The following is a 15,644-nucleotide window of genomic DNA, read 5'->3' as shown; positions in this document are numbered from 1 at the left end:
GCTCTCCACGCTCAAGCCGCAGTTCTGCACAACATTCGGGCCCTCGTGTCTGTGGTGTTGGATCCGGCGTCTCCCCGCTACCCCCGTTGGCGAGGACAGGTCCTTCTCACGCTGCGGAGGTTCGTCCACGACGATCACGTCCTCGTCGACCACGACGCTCCGCCGCCTCGCTCCTGGTGCCTCATGGACAGCGTTGTCCTCTCGTGGCTCCACGGCACCATCACCGTTGAGCTCCAGGACATCATCCGCGACCAGGCGGACACTGCGCGTCAGGCGTGGCTCGCTCTCGAGGACCAGTTCCTCGGGAATCGGGATGCGCGGGCGCTCCACCTCGACGCCCAGTTCCACCTGTTCTCTCAGGGGGACCTCTCCGTGGGAGAATACTGCCGCCAGATGAAGGGCCTGGCTGACTCTCTCCGCGATCTCGGCGAGCCAGTTGTCGATCGTACCCTGGTGATGAACCTCCTGCGTGGCCTCAGCCCCCGCTACGGCCACCTGAAGGCTCTCATCAAGAGGAGCGTGCCCTTCCCCACCTTCCACGTCGTGCGGAACGAGCTTCTCCTCGTGGAGCTCACCATGGCGAATGAGGCGTCCACTCCTGCCTCGGCTCTCTACAGCGCTCCTACCAGCGATCAGCCGCCTTCAGGGGGCCTGGCCACCCGTCCTCCGTCGACCGGGGCTCCTACCCGCCCTCCACCCGCCGTCCCGGCGGCCCCTCGTCCGACTTCCACGACCGACGGAGGTCGTCGCTCCCGCAAGGGCGGCCGTGGGGGTGGCGGATCCTCTCGTGGTGGTCCCTCCGGCCGGGGTGGCGGCCACGCGTGGCCGTCCTTCTACAACCCCTGGACCGGGACCATCGCCATGTGGTCGGGCCAGGCACCGAGTGCCTCCCGTCCCTCGGCGCCGGCCCTCCTGTCTGCACCTCATTACGGCATGCCCCCGACGCCTCCTTACGGTGTGCCCGTCGTGCCCCAGGCTCCGCCCGCGCTCCTGCCCCCGGGGACCCACACCTCGACGCCTTGGTCCCCGCCGGCTGGCGGTTGGGACAACGCCTCCCTCGCAGCTGCCTTCAGCACCATGGCGATGACCCCACCCCCCTCCGACTGGGTGATCGACTCCGGTGCCTCGTACCACACCACTCCCACGACAGGCACGCTCTCTCGCTCTCATCCCCCCTCCCCTCTCACCCATCCTCGATCGTCGTTGGAAACGGTTCCACTCTGCCAGTCACCTCAGTAGGTGCCTCGGTTCTCCCTGGGCCGTTTTACCTCAACGATGTTCTCGTAGCTCCCCACATCACTCACAATCTTCTTTCTGTTCGTCGATTCACCACTGACAACTCCTGTTCCATTGAGTTTGACCCCTCTGGTTTTTCTGTGAAGGATCTGGCCACCAGGACCCTTCTCGCCCGCTGTGACAGCTCGGGGCCGCTCTACACGCTCCAACCCTCCACCGCCGGCGTGTCTCCACCTCCTGTCCTGGTCTCCACCACTTGGCATCATCGTCTCGGCCATCCTGGACCCGACGTCATGACCAAGATTACCAGTAGTCTAGATCCTTCATGTAGTAGGGGACATTTTGAGGGTCTCTGTCATGCTTGTCAGTTAGGCCGACATACTCGTCTCCCATTTACTACTTCTTCTCGGGCTGAGCGGGCTTTTGACCTGGTTCACTGTGATCTTTGGACCTCCCCTGTACTCAGTCTTTCTGGTTATAAATACTATTTGGTGATTTTGGATGATTTTTCCCATTTTCTCTAGACCTTCCCGCTTCGGTTGAAGTCGGACACATTCACCACCCTCACACACTTCTTCACCTAGGTATCCACTCAGTTTCGTCGCCCGGTCCGTGCTCTGCAGTGTGACAATGGCCGCGAGTTCGACAACAACGCCTCTCGCTCTTTCTTCCTCACTCATGGCGTCCAGTTGCGTCTCTCGTGCCCCTACACCTCTGCACAGAACGGCCGAGCCGAACGCATGATCCGCACCACCACCAACATGCTCCGCTGCCTCCTCTTCCAGGCGTCTCTCCCTGCCAGCTACTGGGCAGAGGCCCTGCACACTGCCACCCCACCTCCTCAACCGTCTTCCCTCGAAGGCGGTGCGCCACCCTACCCCTCATTTCGCCCTATACGGCACAGCCCCTTCCTATGACCACCTTCGCGTGTTCGGCTGTGCCTGCTACCCTAACACTTCCGCTACCGCTCCACATAAGCTTTCTCCTCGCTCCACTCGCTGTCTATTCCTTGGCTACTCTCCTGACCACAAGGGGTACCGGTGTCTGGACCTCACCTCCCACCGCATCATCATCTCTCGTCATGTCATCTTCGATGAAGATGTGTTTCCCCTTGCTGGCTCCACCCCACCCACTGATCTTGACTCCCTCCTCGAGTCCGATCTGATTCCTCCCCCACCTCCGGCTCCCCGTCTTGCGTCGTTACCTGCTCCTCGTGCGGCCACGACGACCTCTTCACGGCCACGCGCGGCCCCGTCGACCCCGCCTGCGCCACGCGCGGCCCCGTCGATCCTGCCTGCGCCACGCGCGGCCCCGTCGACCACGCCTGCGCCACGCGCGGCCCCGTCGACCCCGGCTCGCTTCGCCAACCCCGCACTCGTCTACCATCGCCGTGGCCACGCCACTACCTCGGCGCCCCATGACTCGAGCCCGTCGACGAGCGCGGCTCGTTTCGCCGACCCCGCCGTCGTCTATCACCGCCGCGAGCCGGCCACACCCGCCGCTCTCGACGTTCCGGCGGTTCGCTCCGAGTCGTCCGTTTACCACCCGGTCGCCATCCACCGCGACCCCGGGCACGTCCACCCGATGGTGACTCGGCGCGCTGCTGGCGTTCTCCGCCCCGTCGACCGACTGATCCTGGCAGCTGCTACGTCTAGCACTCCACCCGACGCTTCCCTGGTGCCCTCCTCCGTTCGCACAGCCCTCGCCGACCCACATTGGCGTCGTGCTATGGAGGAGTACGCGGCCCTCTTGGCCAACCACACCTGGGACCTGGTGCCGCGTCCACCAGGCACCAACGTGGTCACCGGCAAATGGCTATTTCGCCACAAGCTGACCTCGGACGGCTCCCTCGACCGCTACAAGGACCGTTGGGTCCTTCGGGGCTTCACACAGCGCCCCGGAGTGGACTACGACGAGACCTTCAGCCCTGTCGTCAAATTCGCCACTGTTCGCGCCGTCCTCTCCCTCGCCCTCTCCCGCGACTGGGCGATCCATCAGCTCGATGTCAAGAATGTCTTCCTCCATGGCACTCTGACGGAGACTGTCTACTACAGCCAGCCCACCGGCTTCGTCGACGCTGACCGTCCGGATCTGGTTTGCCGGCTGAATCGGTCCCTGTACGGCCTCAAGCAGGCGCCACGGGCTTGGTACAGTCGCTTCGCCTCCTACCTGGCCTCCATCGGCTTCGTCGAGGCCAAGTCGGACACGTCCCTGTTCATCTACCGGCGCGGCGACGACACTGTCTACCTCCTGCTCTACGTCGACGACATTGTGCTCACGGCATCCACTGCCGACCTTCTACACCGCACGATCGTCGCCCTTCAGCGGGAGTTCGCGATGAAGGACCTGGGGCCCCTACACCACTTCCTCGGCATCACCGCCGAACGTCGGCCTCAGGGTCTCTTCCTCCACCAGCGCCAGTACGCCATCGACATCCTGGAGCGGGCTGGCATGTCTGCTCCACGCCTGTCGACACTCAGACGAAGCTCTCTGAGGACGACGGGCCTCCGGTCGCCGACGCGACGTCATACCGGAGCCTCACCGGCGCGCTCCAGTACCTCACGTTCTCCAGGCCCGACATCGCTTACGCCGTCCAGCAGATGTGTCTGCATATGCACACTCCGCGGGAGCCCCATCTCACTGCGCTCAAGCGGATTCTGCGCTACCTCTGCGGCTCCCTCGACCACGGCCTCCTACTCCGCCCATCCCCGACATCGGAGCTCGTGGTCTACACCGACGCTGACTGGGCTGGTTGTCCCGACACGCGCCGGTCCACCTCCGGCTACGCCGTGTTCCTGGGCGCCAACCTCGTCTCTTGGGCCGCCAAGAGGCAGCCCGTCGTCTCTCGCTCCAGCGCTGAGGCCGAGTACCGTGTCGTGGCCAACGGTGTGGCAGAGGCCTCCTGGCTGCGCCAGCTCCTCCACGAGCTTCACAGTCCCCTTCAGCGCGCCACTCTCGTCTACTGCGATAACGTCAGTGCGGTCTACCTCTCCACCAACCCTGTGCAGCATCAGCGCACGAAGCACGTAGAGATCGACCTACACTTCGTCCGCGAGCGTGTCGCTGCCGGTGACGTTCGGGTTCTCAGCGTCCCCACCACGCTGCAGTTCGCCGACATCTTCACCAAGGGACTACCGTCGAGTGTCTTCTTAGACTTTCGATCCAGTCTCAACATCTGTACAGGATAGAGTTGTGACTGCGGGGGGTGTTAGACTACCCGTCTAGGGTTTGGGGTGTTCCCCCTGTAATTACCATCTCACCCTCACTGTATTGGGCCTGGCCCATTTACTGAGTCTATTAATACCACTCCTAGCCCTGTTTAGGGTTATGGTTCGCATTCCAACAGGTTTCATACCCTATCTCTTATTGGGCTGCAGCACCTCACTCCAGGAACTGCGGAATCTAGTTTTCAAGACTGGTGGCATAGGTCAGGAACGACAGTTCAAAAGGCACAAAAGAAAGGATTCAATTCAGCTGTGATCCTTGGCCTGGTAGTTGTGGAAACACAGAAACTCTTGTGTCTTTGATGGGGCTACTCCGGACATCTCTAGGATTACTCAAGACATTAGGGACGATGCCAAGATGTGGTGTCTAGCTGAGGCTGCAGGGCTGAAAGGTTTGTGGCCTTAACTCAGGCGGAGTTCAGGCCCGGTCGTCTTTTATATATCTGTGTAACGGCCCCTTAGCAAACTTTGTAACCACCTTTATTTGGTGGTCATTGTCCAGGTCTATTTTGGACCTTTTCTTCTCCTTATATAATGATGTGCAGCTCTCCTGTGCATTCGAGAAAAAAAAAAGGATCATTTCCTGTTTTAGGATGTTTCCTTTGGTGTAGTAGGTTTCCTTTAGCCTTTCACCTTCCTCCCCTATATATATGTAACAGTATTGTCTCTCATAAATATATAATATTCTTCCCAAATCCTCTTTCATGACTCTCCAAGAAAGTTGAAATGATTTATAGTTTAGAGTGGAGGGAGTAATAACTAAGATAAAGCAAATAGAGTTATACATGCAGGGAATAGTAGGGATGATAGTAGATTTGCATGCAGGAACAGTAGGGAATATGATGTTTTAGAAGGGATCATCAGTAGATTTACATGTATATATTCATGAAAAATGTATATGCATCAGAAGTTTAACATCAAGAATGGAGCTTCCGGACCACAAAAGCACCAACAGTAACTGAAATTTCTTTGCAGATGCTAGAAGACTGAAACTTTTGGATCATGTTAATTACAATCTGGCTGCCCCATAGAATAGGGTGATAGAGATGCATGCAAGATCTTCTAGTTTAAATCCAGAACAAAGGGCATGCAATTAATACTGTAGCAAAGTTGCAGCTACGATAATAACCTAAGATGAGTTCTAAATTACTCTTCCAAACTGAAGTGGGGCTGTATTCAACCAGTCAAGCTTTCTTGGAAACTCAGGAACATATGTGGCAGAACCCCTACAATAAAATTCAAAAGAACATTTGTATCTAAGTGCAAATGAACAACCTTGGTACAAGAAAGCAAATCCAAGCTTCACATGCCTATAAAATAGATAAATATGCAGTTAGTTAGCTACCCACCCAGATTCAAACTCAGCTAGATACTTCTTTATTTGTTGAACTCTTGATGACAGAGATTCTCCTGCAAGACACACATAACAACTGGAGACCAATCTTCAAAATAGCTTCAGATCCAAATGTTTCCTAGCTAGGTTTCAATCTCTCTAGGCATGCTAAAAAGAATTTGTCACTACGGTTACTTTGCAGGCCCAGCCTAAAGCCAACAATGGCACCATCAACATGCATTATGCCTGATGGAATTTCCAATTACCCAACAGCATTGTGCTGTGTTTAAAAAGTGGCAGCCCGAAGTGGGTGGCCAGGTACCATTGGTGCAAGAGGTGCAAGACAGGATGGTGATGCCTAGGTGCACTGTGTACCTGATATATTGAAGAGCGACATTGTTTTAGGATCGTGATTTTATTGTTAGAAATAACATCAAAATTCCATCTGAACGGATCCTTTAGAATTAACTGACACTCGATTGGATTGCAACAATGAAACCTGTAAAAATCCTCCTGCATCTGGATTTCTTACCTTCATTTCTGGCAAAAACTGAACTATTTCCACCCATGAGAAAATTCAGTAGGCCTTTGGGAGATGCGAACTGCATTGCCTGGATGCATCAAAATAATTCATGGCAATTGATCTCAATTAGATGTGCGGCAAGAGTGATGATATGGACACCGATATGAAAATTCATAGCCTTCATATAAATTGTAGAAAACAAACATGTAAAGATTCATATGAATAACAAAAGGTGGCGTTAGCCCATAAAAAATATAAGGTAGCATTAATTTAGCACAAAAAAATTTAAGAAATGAACCCTCGCTTCACATTGCACCATTGTAATGGTGTTAGTCATTGAAATCCATACACCTGTAAAGTTTTTTTTTCCTAGAAGATGGAGGTCATTCATCAGTTTTAATACTACATTCCAGATTGTAAGTCATTTTAACCTTTCTAGATTCATAAGTTTTACTATGTATCTAGATATGTTGTGTATCAAGATACATAGCAAAAGCTATATACCTAGAAAAGCCAAAACGACTTACAATTTGGAATGGAGAGAACAGTATTTAAGATGTCACAGCTTATGAAATGATAAAATTCTTTTTTAAATTCCGCAAGAAACTTCATAGTCCTGTTGATAGCTACAATGACACCATGGATAGCAATATCAAGGTGTGGAAAGTCATCTAAGCTGACGAAAATGACAAAGGGGGACCCCATATAGACAAAAACTGTAGGTTAAGGTGGTACTAGTCGGTTGCCCGTGCGTTGCGACGGCCTACAACGATACCCATGTAAATTATCTATCAAAAAAATTCAAGATTTTTTATTGATTGTCTTCGCTCTCCGTATAATATTTTTTTGATTTGGCTAACTGATGTTATTATTTACTTCATCCAATATGTTTTCGTACAACACGACCAATGAAGTGAGCGATTAGAAAAGAGTTCACAACGACTAACTGAACGAACAGAGATTATAAAATGACATAATTCCACCATACAGAGACCAAATAAGAGAAAGTTTGTGAGCTCAAGTTTCTAAAATAAGTCACATGAACTCAAACTTATAAAAAAGATAGATCAAAATATGGAGTGGTGGCTAAAGTCAGGCACCAATAAAAACTGGATGTGCTCCATATAAATTATGCTACTTCGTAGCAATTACTAACGTTTAAAAACAACAAATAACCTTTCATTTTACTGTTAGTGTGACAAATTATTGTTGCTCCATCCAATTCAGCAACCTCAAACACCATGGAGTCCATTGCGCTAATGTGGTCTCATAAACGACCTAATGTTTGCAAGAGCCAAGAACGTCGTGTTGTGTTTGGGCTGTAGCTTCAGCCTGTAGTGCTGGTCCGGCCCGACACGATTATATAGTTTTTACAAAAAAAATGTATATACATATATATAATTTATATTCAATATTAAAAACATCTAAGCATTATGTTCTACTGGTTAGACAACTTTATCCAGTGGCTCCCGCCCTTCTTCCATCGGGGCATGGGTTCGAATCCTACCTCCTGCACCATTTTTTAACATTTTACGCTGATTTAATCAAATGAGCCGACGGGATAACGAGCTGGCTCGGCACAGTCAACAGGCCGGCATAACGTGCCTGGGTAATTTGAAATAGCTAACATTTTAAGCTGATTTAATCAAATGGGCCGATGGGCTAACGAGCTGGCTCGGCACAGTGCCTGGGCCAGAGTTGTGGCCCGCGGGCATCTGGCTCATGCTGGGCCGCCGTTTGGCCATCTATAGGCGTGCAACGGATTAATTTGAAATAGTTGTGAGGGGTTATTTGTAAAAAGATGACGTGTGACGACCGTTGAAACTAGTGCTTTAAGTATAGTATAGATTTGTTACTTTGTTAGACGTGTGTGTCTTAACAGTAATGGCCTTAGGCCCAGCCCATATACGTTTCTATCTATTAATACAGCACCCCAACCCTAGTTACTAGTTAGGCTTTCCATTTCCCAACATGGTATCAGAGCCAGCTCTTCCCTCTCCTTTCCTCTCTCCCCTGACAGCCGGCGTCGAGCATCTCTCTCCATGGTCAGCGCAGACGCCCCCTTTCCTCGTCGGTGGTCCGCCATGGTGACTTGCCACCCGCTACCGGCCTTCTCTCTGATCTCTGCCGTCGACGACCTCCCTGCGGACCTCCCTCCTCTGCTCGCGGATTTCGTACCGTCAAGCCGAGCGCCGGCGTACTGCTCCTCCCAGACCACGGCGCCGACGTCCCATTCCTCCATCCTAGCGCCACCCGCAGGGGGCGCCCTTTCCTTCACCGTTGCGTCATCGACCACACTCGCACCACCCAGTCGAGCAGAGCCCGCGCCGCCCACCCTCGCGCCCGTAGTGTCGAGCGTAGCCCCCATGCTGGCGTTAACGCTGGCTCGATTTGCCATGCTTGTCAGCTTCGTCACCACACTAGCTTACCCTTCACCTTTTCCATGTCCCGCACCACATGCCCCATTGATCTCGTCCATTGTGACCATTGGACATCCCTCGATACCGAGCCTTTCCGGTAACCAATACTATCTAGTCATGGATGACTTATCTCACTACCTCTGAACTTTTCCCCTCCGCCGTAAGTCTGACACCTTCCCCACCATATCTCACTTCTTCACATGGGTGTTGACTCGAATTGTCTTTGATGGAATTTCCCCTAGTGTTTCCGCAGCTCTTTGTCAGGCAAGGGAGGAACAACAGTTGTGGGAAATGGCAGGAGTTAAGGGTCTCTCCTTTCTTGCCGCAACCATCAGGGGCACCTAGCTGCCTGTTGTAGGGTTGTATTTGTTTATTATGGATTGTTTTCTTTTCCTTTGTTTTAAACCTCCTTAGGGGAGTTTTTGTACTGGGGTCTATTTTGGACCCTCTTTTCCTTCTACTTAATATAATGATGCGCAGTTCTCCTGCGCTTTCGAGAAAAAAAGGTGTGCGGTGTGCCTTCATATGCACACCTCGCGAGAGCTTACCTCACCACTGCCAAGCGAATTCTGCGCTACCTCCACGGCACCCTCGACTATGGCCTTCTTTGGCCCTCTCTGACCTCTAAGTTGGTCATCTACACCGACCTCCACGGCACCCTCTACTATGGCCTTCTTTGGCCCTCTCTGACCTCTGAGTTGGTCGTCTACACCGACGCTGATTGGGTCGGCTGCCCCGACACATTTCGGTCCACCTCTGGCTATGTCGTGTTCCTAGGCACCAATCTCGTCTCCTTGTCTTCGAAGCAGGAGCCTATTGTCTCCCGCTCCAGCACTGAGGCCAAATATCGCGTTGTGGCCAACGATGTGGCTGAGGCGTCCTGGCTCCGACAGCTGCTCCGGGAGCTTTACATCCCCCTCGCGCTCCATACTCGTCTACTGCAACAACATCTGTGCGGTCTACCTCTCCACCAACCCTGTGCAACACCAGCGCATGAAGCACGTGGAGATCGACCTCCACTTTGTCCGCGAGCATGCCGACGTCGGTGATGTTCGCGTCCTCCGCCTATCGACCACTTTGCAGTTCGCCGACATCTTCACCAAGGGGCTCCCCTCCATGGTGTTATCGAAGTTTCGGACCAGTCTCAACATCTGTAATGCCTAGAGTTGCGACTATAGGGGGTGTTAAACATGTGCGTCTTAACTTTAATGGGCTTAGGCCCAGCCTATATACGTTTTTACTCCCTCAGTTCCAAATTTAAATTCGTTTTAATGAATTAATGCATTCATACAACACTTGATGTATGTGTTTTATATATAAGTCTAGATTCACCATCATCTATTTGAATATAGACATAAAAACCAAGAGCTAAAACGAATACTATTTTGGAACGAAGGGAGTATCTATTAATACGGCATCCCAACCCTAGTTAGGGTTAGGGTTTCCATTTCTCCCAACTGTATTAATCACACATAAATAAGGTTAAGGTCTAGCTAACACAGTAGCATGCAACACCAAGGATACAAATGTTAGCATAGACCCTCACCTTGTTCCTCAAGAAGCTACTGTTTGGATTATTTTCTAATGTAAAATCAAGGTAGACCCAGACTGTAGTTAGTTTCTCCACTTTCAACTAGTTACCCAACTACCATATACACATAAACAGCCAGGATGACAAAAAAAGAGACATCTATTAAATGGTGCATTTCAGTCACTCAGCATGTTTCACATTAATAGCAGGAAAAACTGCAATAACTATCAATGTCCTCATAGGACAACTGTTTTAAATGGAAGGAGTGAAACAAGTAACTGTACCACAAAGTTCAAATGCTGAATCCACTTGAACTCAAAGCAAGGACTTGAATGAAACAAAAACAAGGACAAAAAAAAGTACACTTGCAATAACTGCAGAACCCTTCTCAAGTGCATTATAAGTAACGTTACTACGTTAGTGCACAATAAAAGTTTTATGTTGTTATGCGGGTATCTGTATTAATCAGTTTAGTCCACTATGAATTGCAAGGTTGTCTTCATAAAAAAATACTAAAAAAACTAGTGGTGCAACCAGACAATGAATGAGGACAATAGCCATACTATATTCTCGAGAGATACACCACCAAACTGGAACAAATGCCCAATGCTCATTTTATTATTCAGTTTCCTGTGTTTTCCCAGATGGAACTTGCAAGCAACCAAATAATTCTTCTACAAATATTATAATGCAATGTCTAAAAAGCTAAATAAACACCATCAATATACATATTAATGTATCAGCTGAAGCAAGAGCTGTGCAACAAGTTAGTTGTGTAAAGTCGTACCTTCCAATTTCTGACTGCAACAAAAAGGCAGGACAAGGCTATTCCCAGACTTCCATATCTCAATATTTCGCGTCGAGAACCCAACAGCCTGCAGGATTTCTTTTCAACATATCAATAAATTATGTTATGCAAACAGTCATGACTAGATAGTAACTTACACATCAGAATAACACTACTGTATCTCTTAGGATATGGGAAACGACCTATGCACAGGAAAGAGAACTCGGGTGGTATTATCTATCCAGAAAGTTTTCAGTGTGAAGTGCATGTTGCCAGAAAAAAAATTCAAAGAAGATGAGATCTTAAGTGCACAAAGAAAACATTAAACTCAAATTACGGTTGATATTTAAGCCTTTCCTCATGGAAGAAATTGACCTTATTAAACTCAAATTACGGTTGATATTAAGCCTTTCCTCATGGAAGAAATTGACCTTACCCTTTATTTTTTGAGATTGGAAAACCTTTTGTGTCAGAATGTCCAGCAGCAGTTGCTCCGTTTAGACTCTCAGACAAAGCATTCCCTACCGAACTACTATTCTCAGTACTTCCTGCCCCTTCATCTGCATTAATTATCTTCTAATCAGCACCAAGTACTCCAGTACAACAAATTGAAGAATGTATCTAGCTCCGATTTCAACAAAACAACAATTTCACAGATGATATAGTTTCTTGCCAAGATCAGTTTGGCAACAGTCAGTCACAACTTTCAACGTTAATGCAGAAAAATAAAACAGCAAAGGAGTCATATTCAGGCTGATAAATCAGAACTAATGTAATGGGTTCAATAGTTTCTAGTCCATTATTTCATACAAGAGATATGTTACTAGATCAAAATAATCTTTGTTTGTATTACATACTGTGGCGAGCATTAGAACCACCATACAAAATGTCGTTAATTGAAATGTCTCCAATATTCTTTCGTATGAACGAGGGACTGCCTTGTCGTAACGCTATTTCCTCTAGAGTAGTTGTCACAGCGATACATCTGCAAGATGAGTGACCAGAAGAACCTTTTAAAATATGATGAATATTTTTTCATAGTTCTGAATAACTGGACTATAAGTATATATATGTATTGCATAAATTTTTTGAACTTCACAGATTAACAGGCATTAACTGCACCGAACTTAATAAGGATATGGATGTGACTTGATGTAAATAACTGGCACATCAATTCATCAAAATACAAACTTAGATGTGAAACAAGAGAATCCCACCATAAAATCTGTCAAGACAAAATCATAATAACTTAAGGACTTGCATCACAGTCAGTCACATTTATACTGATCCACAGCATTCAATAAGGATTTTCATGGTAAAACATTTATTTAGGGTGAACTCAAACTAGTTGAGCTTAAGTGTTATGACTAAAATAAGGAAATCATATTTTGGACATAAGGAAAAACATCCACTACGGACCTCATTTCTGCAGCATTAGCAGCTTGAACACCAGCAAGCGCGTCTTCTATCACAATGCACTGGCAAAAACCAAAAGTTCATCAGATATAACACTCCAAACAAATAAATATGATGGAAGGAATGAACTAACCAAATAACTTAATAAAAAAACATACTACTGAGGGATTAGTATCAATGCTTAAAGATTTTGTTTTTGTCGTGGCAACCAAACAACAAAATAAAACATGTCTCGGTCATAAATTTATGCACTAAAGAGGCAGCCAAATAGTAGAATAACATTCAACTATGAAATCTCAACTTGAGCCTACACTCCATAGTCCATACCCGTAACAACTAAACACTCCCACCCCAAAAAGGTCACTCATAAGAGCATCTCCAAGAGTTCCAAAACACTTCCAATCCAGAATTTGCGACAATATTGAAAAAAAAACATCTCCAACAACTCCCAGCCACAATTCCCAATCTTTTGGCACTTGGGAAAATGAGCCCTAGTGCGGAAAAATCCGTGCAGTCACACGTTCACGTATTCCTCGCGTGCCTTTTCCCGGGCGAGCACCTGATCCAGCGGGGCAACGAGCAGCACCACCAACGTCTCGCGGGGCCTATTGCCGCCACGCGGCAGGGTGGCAAAGCTCCCAGTCTCGATGTAGTTGTTGTAGCATGGCCCCACGCTGAGGGCCTGTTGCCGTTCTTAATTGTAGACGATGAGCAGACAAAGGTGATCGAGTCGTTGGTGAGCAAACTGTTGTACCGGTAGGTGGCAAGCCAGGACAAGACGCTCAAACTCTACACAGGCATGTGGCACGCCCTCACCTCCGGCGAGTTGCCAGACTACATCTAGGCTGTTTTCCAGGACATCATTGTCTAGCTGGGCCACAGATCCAATCCAACCATGATGTCATCCACGGATTATTAGGAGCTGCTGTTGCATGTGGAGTAGAAGGCTAGGCACGGCGCCCAATGTCACCGGCAGCATGGGAGCAACAAATAGCTGCTTGTAATTCTTCATAGTGTTGAAATGTATGTGGATTGACTACCTTCTCCCATCAACTTAAGCTTTTGAGTTGAACTGGTTAGTGCACTCACTCTAACATGGTATCAAAGCCAAAGGTCTCTGTTAGATTGAAAAGCTTGTAATCTGGTCGTAGGCCTCTGCTGTGTAAACGTAGCTAATCTGATAAGATAAGCTACGTAGATATTCAGGGGATAACTCTGTTATAGATTAGCCTAAAATAGAGCAGATTATGTTAGGCAGAGTTACCCCCCTAGGATGTTATCCTCGGCAGTTCTCTGCCTATATAAATAGATCAATGCGGCCTGCTCTGCAGGTAGAAAGGCTTAACCAATCCTGGTTGCTATTCTCACATGGTAATCGGAGCATCTCCTCTACCCTAACCCTAGCCGCCATCTATCACCAATTCCGACAATGGCGTCCAGCTCCCAAACCGTTGTGCCAACACCCCTTCTAGGGCAAATCGTTGCCGCAAAACTCAGCAAGACGAACTATGCGCTATGGAGAACGCAGGTTCTGCCCATCATCAGAGGCGCTCAACTGCAGGGATACTTTGATGGTTCCCTTGCCGCGCCTGAGGAGAAGATTCCCAACAAGTCTGATGACAAGACCACGGAAGAGATCAATCTGGAATTTATCCGGTGGACCGCGCTTGAGCAGCAGGTCCTAGGCTTCCTCATGACGACCATGACTCCAGAAGTCATGTGTCAGGTTGCCTCCTGTACCACACCCAAGGATGTGTGGTCTCTCCTAGAGCAAACCTACGTGTCACAGTCTCGCGCACGAACTGTCAACACGCGAATTGCTCTAGCTACTACTCGGAAAGGTAACATGACTGTTTCTGAGTATATCACCAAGATGAAATCTCTTGCAGATGAGATGAGATCTGCCAAGCAGGTTATTGATGATGAAGAACTAGTCTCGTATATTCTAGCGGGATTAGATTCAGAATTCAATCCAGTTGTCTCAGCCATTGTTGCTCGTGTGGAACCTGTCTCAGTCGGGGATGTCCATTCTCAGCTTCTCAGCTTTGAGAACAGGATGGAACTGCTTCACGGAGGAATACAAGCCTCAGTCAATGCTGCTCGTCTTGGCCGTGGTAGATCTGGACCTAGATATGAACCTCGTGGTCGTGGTCGTAATGGTCCTGGCCGTGGCAGAGGAGGTCCTGGTCGTAGTGCCCAGAGAATGGTGTCATCAGATGCCAGAAAGTCTGACATCATATGTCAGGTTTGTGAGAAGACTGGACATACTGCTCTTGATTGCTGGTGGAGATTTGATGAGAACTACTAGTCCAACAGCAAGTCTGCTGCAGCTGCTACCCACAGCCATGGTGCTGCTGCAGCTGCTACCCACAGCCATGGTGCTGCTGCTGCTGCTACTACCAATGGTTATGGCGTTGATACAAACTGGTACACTGATACTGCTGCAACAGATCACATCACCTCAGAACTGGAAAACCTGGCAGTCTGCCTCAGCCCCATGACCTGCTGCTGCATAACATGACAAGGTGTATGAACAGAAGCCAACACCAAGCATTGTCTATCAGCGTTGGCATAAAAGGCGGGAGCATATTACTGCACAATCTGATGCAGCATCTGAACCTGCAGCTGATGAACCTCCAGAAGCAGCATCTGATACTACTGCAGCAGGTCTGGAACCTGCAGAAGATGAGAACCTAGCACCTGGTATGTCTGGAAGTTCAGAATCAATGTTGTCTCCTGTTCTCTACACAGATCAGTGTCCTCGTACAAGGCTTCAAGACGGAACTGTGCCTCGAATCCGATATTGCTGTCTTACTAATACTGGAGAACCAGAAGGTTTGTCTGAAGCTCTAGCTGATAAATATTGGAGACCTATTATGAATGCTGAATTTGATGCTCTAGTTAAGAACAACAATTGGCATCTAGTTCCACAAAAGGGAGTGAAAAATGTTATAGATTGTAAATGGGTATACAAAATTAAAACAAATGCAGATGGCACCCTTGATAGGTACAAGGCTAGATTGGTAGCCAAAGGATTTAAACAGCGCTATGGCATAGATTATGAAGATACTTTTAGTCCGGTTGTCAAGGCAGCAATGATTTCAAGTCGTCCGACTAATCACGATTAATCGCGATTAGTCGGGCTGGTCGGTAATTAGGACACGATTTGCTGGA

General features: G+C 48.8%; 1 protein-coding gene and 1 non-coding gene across 3 annotated transcripts in view; one reads left to right on the top strand and one right to left on the bottom strand.

Moving 5' to 3' along the window:
• LOC118471883 (protein SUPPRESSOR OF QUENCHING 1, chloroplastic-like) overlaps nt 1-15,644 on the bottom strand; it is a 90,429-nt gene that overhangs the window by 60,198 nt on the left and 14,587 nt on the right. The window contains exons 6-12 of one of the 2 annotated variants that reach the window (XM_035963577.1): nt 12,474-12,532; nt 11,912-12,039; nt 11,491-11,614; nt 11,055-11,142; nt 6,326-6,404; nt 5,810-5,870; nt 5,590-5,686 (exon numbers count right to left, since the gene is read on the bottom strand). In XM_035963577.1, the coding sequence (XP_035819470.1) occupies nt 5,602-5,686; nt 5,810-5,870; nt 6,326-6,404; nt 11,055-11,142; nt 11,491-11,614; nt 11,912-12,039; nt 12,474-12,532 (624 nt within the window). In that variant the 3' untranslated portion in view covers nt 5,590-5,601. The remainder of the gene's footprint in view (nt 1-5,589; nt 5,687-5,809; nt 5,871-6,325; nt 6,405-11,054; nt 11,143-11,490; nt 11,615-11,911; nt 12,040-12,473; nt 12,533-15,644) is intronic. The other variant, NM_001395056.1, reaches the window with a different exon arrangement.
• Nucleotides 14,383-14,521, top strand: LOC118476198 (small nucleolar RNA Z247). Its single transcript, XR_004855755.1, has one exon. It is a non-coding gene; the product is annotated as a small nucleolar RNA Z247 (small nucleolar RNA).

The sequence above is a fragment of the Zea mays genome, chromosome 1, assembly GCF_902167145.1.
Source record: "Zea mays cultivar B73 chromosome 1, Zm-B73-REFERENCE-NAM-5.0, whole genome shotgun sequence".
Taxonomy (NCBI): Eukaryota; Viridiplantae; Streptophyta; class Magnoliopsida; order Poales; family Poaceae; genus Zea; species Zea mays.
The sequence above is the reverse complement of the archived record's forward strand: the minus strand, read 5'-3'. Positions and strand labels throughout refer to the sequence as shown.